The sequence below is a fragment of the Diadema setosum genome, chromosome 17, assembly GCF_964275005.1.
Source record: "Diadema setosum chromosome 17, eeDiaSeto1, whole genome shotgun sequence".
Lineage (NCBI taxonomy): Eukaryota > Metazoa > Echinodermata > Echinoidea > Diadematoida > Diadematidae > Diadema > Diadema setosum.
The window spans coordinates 10,092,276-10,101,079 of NC_092701.1; the positions used below are offsets into that span (position 1 = coordinate 10,092,276).

The 8,804-nt window shown below is 41.3% G+C and overlaps 1 protein-coding gene across 1 annotated transcript; it reads left to right on the top strand.

Annotated features, from left to right (window-relative positions):
• The first annotated feature begins 1 nt into the window (after window position 1).
• On the top strand, window positions 2-4,886 carry LOC140240358 (ankyrin repeat domain-containing protein 61-like). The gene is made up of 2 exons (XM_072320123.1): window positions 2-426; window positions 2,862-4,886. Exons 1-2 carry the CDS (start codon window positions 166-168, stop codon window positions 4,038-4,040), a joined length of 1,440 nt encoding a protein of 479 aa, XP_072176224.1. The 5' UTR covers window positions 2-165; the 3' UTR covers window positions 4,041-4,886.
• The last annotated feature ends 3,918 nt before the right edge of the window (window positions 4,887-8,804 follow it).

An 8,804-nucleotide genomic window follows, 5' to 3' on the forward strand; every position in this document is an offset into this window, starting at 1 on the left:
ACATCACGGGAATAGCTTTACGATGACAGGGGCAAACTTCTACAGGCTTATCATCTGAGCATGAGGCTACTTTGCTGCTGGGGTTGACGAAGAGATCTACGTGTATCTAAATTTCATTTCATTTCTAGATCTGTGGCTCTGAAATTTTACGAGACCTTTCAAGCCATGAATTCTAGGGGCAGGCATCACAGCATTGACAGGTCTTCGCGATTCGCTGGCAACCCCGGGCGGACCCCGCTGGGCGCTGGATCGGAGAGCCCAAGGCGCTGTCTCGTTGACGCTTCGTGTCACACCAATGACCAAGGCGAGGATTTGCCTCTCTGCATGCTGCGTTTGAGTTCCTTTCCTGACGTCACTAAACCCAGCGAGAAGCTTTGTCGGGCAATCGAAAATGGGGACGTCGAGTTTTGCAGATGTTTCCTTTCAGTAAGCAGTTTTTTTCTGTCCGTTTAAAGTCCTACTAAAGTACAGAGATATGTACGTTAAGTAGACACGACAGCAGAATATCTTTGCTTTCTAGTATAGTAGCCCTACTACATATCGACCACCCTTACTGAAACCACCGCGTATAATTCGCGCACTGAACATTTAGTACGCACTTTTCTGCGCGCAAAGCACATAAAAATGGATTGGCTTTGAATGTAGATTAGGATGGTGTGGGAAAACGCGATAATTCACTGTTCATTAATGGTTTTAATCAAGGACAAAATTTCGAATGAATATTTTCACCGAATCGTAATGATAGCACAATGTAATGTCTATGGAAGTTTCTAAAAGGCTTCTAAAAAGCTTCGTACAACACGGTGTTCAATACAACTCGGTTTACGTGCACTGTCAATGCAAAATCAGCGGTCGATCCTAAAAACGCGATTTACCGCGGGGAGCTGAAACGAGGCCACGCAAGTTCGTCGGCGATATTTTTGCACTGAAACTTCGAATCGAAAAGGGAACAACGGCATTTGATAGAGCTGGATTTTCTCAATCACGTAGGTCAAGTTTTTTACGTGAATTTCAGTGTTAAATATTCTTATCAAGCAAATAAACATTAGGCGGTCGATTAGTAGTAGGTCCAACCCTACTTACAAACGGAATACAAGTAGAGCAATCACGTGGATTAATAGTGCAGTCAGCTTCAAAGAACTCTAACGTAAGCTAAAAGAATATTATTCATCTTCTTATCAGAATAAGAAGATGAGGACGTTCAGACTCTCATATTACAGGTTGTCTCTTTGCCATAGGTAGAAAATGTGTCGGGCTTTCTAGGTTGATATTCAAAACGGAAATTTTAGAAATTGTCAGTGTTTAATCATACAGTAAAACCGCTTGTAACGGCATTACTCAGTACTTGACGATGAACAATGAACTGAGCAGTTTCTCTTCCATGCAGTGTCAAGAGCCCATAGACACTTCTATATAAAATGAGAAAGCAAATGAATGGCGTAAACTTCTCTTTTCCCCCGCTAAATCCAAGGAACAGAATGTTGATTTATTCTGGTACGCATAAATTCTATTGATAATGAATTCGACACTTATTAGTTTACAAGGCCCCTATAGCATCGTTGTTTATATATGTGTGGGTGGGACCCACCACCACTCATAATGCTTATCTAGGGTAAGCGTATTAAAAATGTTCGTTCCCTCCCTTTGAAAGCCCCTCCCCCTTCTGACTCCCTCCTTTCGCAGGCTTTTACCTTTTCCTGCCTTGGGGACCCCCTAAATCCAGAACACCGCTCAATGTACCCTCCAGTTTTGAAAGTACAATGTATGCTCTTATTCCAACCCCATATCTCAAGGCAAACATACATAGTAGCTTAACCCCTCTTCATAATGCAGGTGTGATGTATGACGAATAGTAGGCCCTATGCACGGCCGGCGGAACGTTTTCGAAAGTGGGGGGGGGGGCACTTCCGAGTTTCATGAGCTAACAAGCAAAAAAAAAAAAAAAAAAAAAAAAAAAAAAAAGACTTCAGCGCAACTTCTGGTGCCACTTCGGGGTTTCTTCATCTGACAAGCAAAAAAGAAGAAGAAAAAAAAAAAAACACTCAGCATAACTTGCATGTTCCCTCGCCATGTCTTTTGTTAGTCACATTAATAAAATTTGTATTAGGACAGAAACATGCAAGTTATGCCGAGTCGAGAGGAAGGTGCATTCCAATGTCTTTTGTTAAACATTTCAGTACTTTAGCAATGATTGACAGATGAGGTCATCTCAAGAATATTGATATTGATTGGTTTGGAAGGATTTTTTGTGGGCGGCGTTCCCAAGTAATCTGAAGAAAAATAGAAGAAAAAATCGTTAAAAATAAATGAAATGTTTCTGGGTATTTGTTTTACTGCAAAAGTGATGTTGAGGGTATCATAAATCAACACTAATCAACATGCATTTGGATTTCAGGGCCCCTTTAAATAGCTAAGCTACAACAATCAAGTCGAGGGGGACGGGGGAGGGAGACAGGGTGACGGGGGGGGGCAATGTTTATACTTTACAAAATGAAATTATCTTGAGCAGGCAAAATACCAGGAATTCCATGAATTTGATCATACGATTTGATCAATCCTTCTGTTCTTTTCAAGATATTTCATACCCCTATTTAACATTTCTTAGTAGTTCAAAGAAAAAGAGAGAAAGAAACATCCACTTGTTCAAAGAAATCCACGGGTGAAAAGTCAAATACGTCCTTTTTTATAATTCTCGACCAGAGTTCGTTGCGCGAAATTGGCCCTATAAATCGAAGATTTACGCGCCACGCATACCGTACCTTTGACCACGGAAGGGCGGGGGTTAAGGCCTACGATTCAGGGCTTTGATACAACTATGATCCATACACTCATCAACTTTTTTTTTTTCCTTCAATCTATAGCATAAAGTTGACTGGACAGGAATCCTTCTCCGAGATGGGAGAGGAAGATCCAAAACCAACCAGCTTCCGTTCCACACCCTGTTCCTGACGCGTCACTCCTCTCTGGACAGCCCAGTCCTGCAGCTGCTCCTGGACTCTGGCTTGGACCTTAACCTCCAGGACACCTTCGGGCGCACCGCCCTCCACTGTCTCATCAACCGGATCCACTCCGAGCAATCCCACGCCGCCTCGTGTAGCCAGTGTCCTGGGGATTTTGCGACGGCCATCTCCTGCATAGAGATGCTAGCCCGAGGAGGGGCCAACATAGATTGCCGCGATGGTTCGCGCCAAACGCCACTCCACCTCGTTGCCTTCTACAACATCCCCTCGTGTGTGCGCGTCCTGCTCGAATTGGGGGCCAACCCAGACGCTCGAGACATCAACGGGAATTCCCCGCTGCACGTCTGCGCCATGTTTTGCCACACCGAGACGCTGGCAGTTCTCATGCGGAACGGAGCCAACCCTGCCCTCGGGAACGCCCGCGGGGAGACGCCTCTTCACATCGCGGCGAGGAACTACGCACGGTCGGGCTTTGGTTGTGTCAAGCTGCTCTTGACGGCTGTCTGCGACGTGAACCAGGTGGATGCTGCTGGCAACACGCCGTTGCATCTAGCCGTCAGTATCTGTACCCAGAAGGACATTATTTCTAGGCTGCTCAGTCGCGGCGCCGATCCTGACATCAAAAACGCCCTCGGCCAATCGGCGCTCTTCTTGTACCTTAACAGCAAACTGGTGGAGCAGCAGCACCATACGGTGCTCCGCCCATCTCGCCTACGCCGCATCCAGCTGCCGGATCTTGGGAAGAGCATCATGCATTCCGCTGGCTTCTGTCTCATCATGGATCACACCACTTGCATCAGTATCCGCGACACCAGCGGCGCGCTGCCGCGGTTAATGGCGCTCCCGGAAACTGCCGCGCTCACTGACTGGCTCCTCGACCTGGCCAGGAATCCTCGATCTCTACTCTTCCTCTGTCGCCAGACAGTGAGGAAAGCGATGCGTCCCTACAAACTTGACTGGCCTGCCTGCAAGACACTCGGGCTACCGAAGCAGTTGGAAGAGTACGTCTTGAAGCCGGTTTACCAAAAGGACAGCTTCGCCCCATGGTCGTCGCACTCTGAACAACGCGCCAACACGTAACCGCTCTACGTAGAAGCGACACCCACAAAGAAGAGGCTAATGCTTCTTTCAAGATCACACTGTATCAATCTGGATACAATCATGACGCTGTCCAAGACCGACTGGTACTGAACCAAAGTTAAATACATGTAATACCACATCGTACCTGAATTTAAATTACGGCAACGCACGGCCTAGCAGTGTTGCCTATCCCCCCCCCCCCCCCAACCAAAAAAAAAAAAAAAAAAACCACCAAAAAAAAAACCACCAAAAAAAACAATAACAGGGAAGAGGGGGGAAAAAAGAAAAAAGAGGAAAAAGCACGATAAGAAATGGAACATAAAAATACAAATTAAAAAGCACATTGATAGTGCATCTAATTCGGAAGCAATTTTGCGATTGTAAAATGCTATATAATTTGCTTTTACATAAGACAGAACAGCAAATGCCTGCAAGTTAGGGACAAGCAATATCATGTTTTGTGTAATTGTCACATAATGGTGCGTATTAAAAGCAAAATACTATCAGCACTATATCACATCGTCTTACGGTATCACCTTCTTTAAATTGTGACGTCATTGCGAGAGAAAAAAAAAGACAGAAAGGATCTACGAAAAGAGAGATAAAGAAAGAAAGAAAGACAGACAGACAGACAGACAGACGAAGAACAAACTACGTGTGGCTACTACTGTACAACTGGTATAGTGACTGGTAATCACGAGCATGTAAAACTCGATTTTCCCAGTAGCGGTGGTCCGTAATGAACGTGTACTTAACGCTTATAAGCTTTAGATATCAGTGTATCTTATTTACTGATTCTCTTTTATGGACATTCACTTTCCTATGAAATATCTTTGTTTTCAAGAATAACTGGACAGCCTTACGCCTTACCAAACATGAAAAATATTGTTTTTCATGTTAGGTACGGCTTAGGGCTTTGCTTTATAAGCATTTACATCTAAATGTTTCATTCAAATATTGATAATTGCTAATCCCTTACACTCATTTTTAGGTGAAGGTAATTGTGGTAGATATTATTGTATCCATGTCCATGGAAAACTGTGATATCACGACATGATAAACACATCAAACTTGTCGTATGTGATTGTGAGCTAGACCACAACTTCAAGATAAACTGCGAAGCTTGGAAATTGCATTACCCATCTTTAGGGTGGTAAACAGTCACTGTTTTGTTTGTTTGATACCATCCTTTTCCCTGATAAATTTTCATAGTAAAACATCCCCCCCCCCAAAAAAAAAAAAGAAAAAGAAAAAAGAAGAGGCAAGATTACAAAATTACAAAAATAAGATCAGAGCAATCATCGCAGGAGCAAATGTCATGTCACCCATCACGCTAAAGATTTCCATGTTGTCATAATGGCAATATTTAAAGGGGAAAATCCCATCCTGATAGTATGCTGCTTCGTAAGCAGAAAAATCAGAGAAGTAAATCAATAAGATTTTGTGGAAAACAATGGCGTACATCATGAATATTGTAAAAGAGTAACATGAATCTGCAACAATGTGTGATCTATTATAGCTGTTGAGCAACTCTCCATCTGTTCGGTATGCCAAGTTTCACTTACAGCTTTCATTTTCCCCAAATATTTGGGCACAGACACAATATCCGATGAGGAAGATATGCAAAAATGTACTACTCTTATCACATACAAAACAAACAAACCAACAAATCTCAGGTCTGCTGAAAACACTTCTCTAGAAGAACATCTAAATTGGTGAACATTCGTGTGCAAACCGAATGGAGAGCTGCACACGGCAACGTCACGCAGAATTGCGAATTTGTTGCAATCTCTAAAATATTAGTTAACGTTTGTGTATGTCTGATATTTTCCCAAAATCTTCACCGATCAACTTCGTTAATTTTCCTGTTTTACATACAAAGCACCACAATATAAGGATGAAATTTCCTTGAAGAGTCATCATTTTACAATAAAATGAATACACACCTACGCATAACTTGAAGACGATGAGCTAGAGCAAATAAACACAAAACACGTCACACTTGATGTTTTTGTTACAATCATGTTTAATATAACATTTTAGGGCATTAGTCTGTATGAGCCCAGCCGCCAGCCTGTAAAAGCACCATCGATTGCAACAGGCTTACATCTTGACAGCATGCACGGTTTGACAGCTTTGGATAGGCTTTGGGCAAATTATTACTCGCATGAGCAGATCAAAAAACGCATCTGTATGATGTAGTCAATTAATCTCGATAACTAGCAAGGCTGCCCTCTCTTGACATTACAGACTCAATCATCTACAGCCAAAGTGTAGAAACGCTATAAAACGAGTTTTACACAAGACTCATTCTGAATTTCACTGTGTAACTGTTCGTGCGTGGACTTCCTTTTTGTTTCTAGCATTCCTTTTACTTTGAATCTGTGAATTAGTAACCTTCAGTACAATGAATGAAAATGCTTACAACTAGTTACACAAACCTCACAAAAGACCAATTCAGTATTGCAATCAACCCAGTAACATGCTTTACTCGGGCAATGCAAAAACAGTTTGTTGTATCAATGAAATGTGTATTGTCATCACGCTAACATCTTTGAATACCACCACTTTTCACCACAACTGGTAGTTAAAGACGAATGAGAATGAGCTGCACTGAAAAGCAAAATCTCTACGTCTCCATTTTGTTCTGCACAGAATTGTCTGATAAATATGATGATCAGCTCACTGAAGATGAAGAAAAAATAGATACAATTCCATAAAGCCTAGAGTTATACATTTGTATGTGAAGCTTCAAGAACATTTTTTCTCTTTTCAACATTGACGATCTGATTTGTTAAAACACATACACACACTGAAATATGAAAAGAGTGTGTGAATTTCCCCTAGTTTTGGATTTTTTATTCCCCCCCTAAACTGAATTTGTTTATGAAAGAAGATTGTTTAATGGGGCAAACATGTGTAGAATCCTTTCCATAGAAGGCAAGAGGTTATAATAATATAATAATGAAAATACATATAAAGCACATGCCTCGTCAAAATCTAATATATGCACATTGAACTTTACCCATGAAAAGGACTTTAATTATGCATCATCAAAATAACTCACTTCCGCTATGATACCATGCCAGATGAATTGAGTTGTTTTGTGACATAAGTGCCAAGAAAACAGAAACTTTAGTCAGAAATGATCCACTTGGGTGTTTGCAGCAAGATATTTTTCCCCGTTTCTCACCAACATCCCAGTTCACGATGGTTGCCATTCACTTCAGAACCAAGTGTCTATGTGCTCTCCTTATCTAGAAATAATGCACTGTCAGTATGGAACGAGTTCAGATGCCTCCGATAAGTGAATATGGTATGGTACTTCAATACTTCTATAATCCTCAGGCAACAAGGAATCAGTAGAAAATGGAGTATATATGTCTGGATTCTGTTGTAATTTTCTCAATACTTTCAAACACTGGAAAATGAAAAGCTTACAAAAGATGCTCACACTATCAATGGCATGAGAAGAGTAGTTCCTTCAATCCAAATACTGCTTTTATAACAATGAAATTCCCATGAATATACACTTGAGTAATGTAGGACTTTAAAAAACACTTGAATACACTAATTTTGATTGTTACAAATCCAAGTACAGCTGTAATCTACACGACATGTGTTCTGTCTTTACCGTATGGCACTTACAGAGAGAGTGGGATCTTGCGTGTATCAAATCTGCAACCAATTTTGTGACAGAAATGACACACAAGGGGACTTAGAAATAATCTTTCCTTGAGCAGGGGGATGGAAAAAAGCACAGCATCCTACTTTATCGATTACATATAAACAAATTCTGGAGTGGGAGTATGTGATGATTCTGGAAATAAGGAAATAGGGACAGATGGTTGCTTCTACTATTATACTACATTGTAGTAAGTTAAAACAAGAAACCGGGCTGGCTTGATGGGTGACTGGTTGAAAGTTTCCTCAATAGAAATTACCTTCTCCTCCCCTCAGGTATAGGTATACCTCAAGCTTAGATTTCATAGCTTACTGTCAGTAAATCCAGCCACATGTTAAGCTAACTTTAACTGAAGAGTCCAGCTGTCACATGAGATCTATTTAAAAAAACAACACACACAACAACTACCGTTTTCTATTTAAAAATATACATAGCCATGGTTCATCATATATGGATCTCAGGCATTCTTGTCTGAACAACTCATGCCAAGCGGACAGTTGTTATATCACTGGTGCAGGTATAAGGTATATGCTGGGTATACTAAATACAGTAGAGTCAACCGTGCTGAAGTCGAATAATCGCTGAAATCGAAGTACTTTTCAAGTCCTCTTCTCTTAACCTGTTGAGAACGGTTTGGTTTAGCCACAACACACATTTCCCATAGACACCTGCCCCAGTATACTCGGGACTCGTGCTCAACGGGTTAATATTTGACAATACTCGGGCAGGTGCCAATGGAAAATGCATGTTATACCAATATCAGTCCATCCTCAATGAGTTAATCCCACATATGTCATTTTTTTTTTTTTTTTTTGGGTCTAAGTCGAAGCTATTTCTTCTGTCCAAATAGATTTGACTTGGGCAAGGTTGACTGTATTTGGATACTAGGCAAAAAGATAGAAAGGTAGATGATAGATGTATACATAGGTGAATCAGATAGATAGGAGGAAGCAATAGATGGACAGGCAGATTGACTGAAAGACACATGGACAGAGATATGTGAGCCAGAGAATGAGGGAGAAGAGATATACTGCCAACCAAAGAACTCCACTGCTGAATAGATTCTATCACATACAATG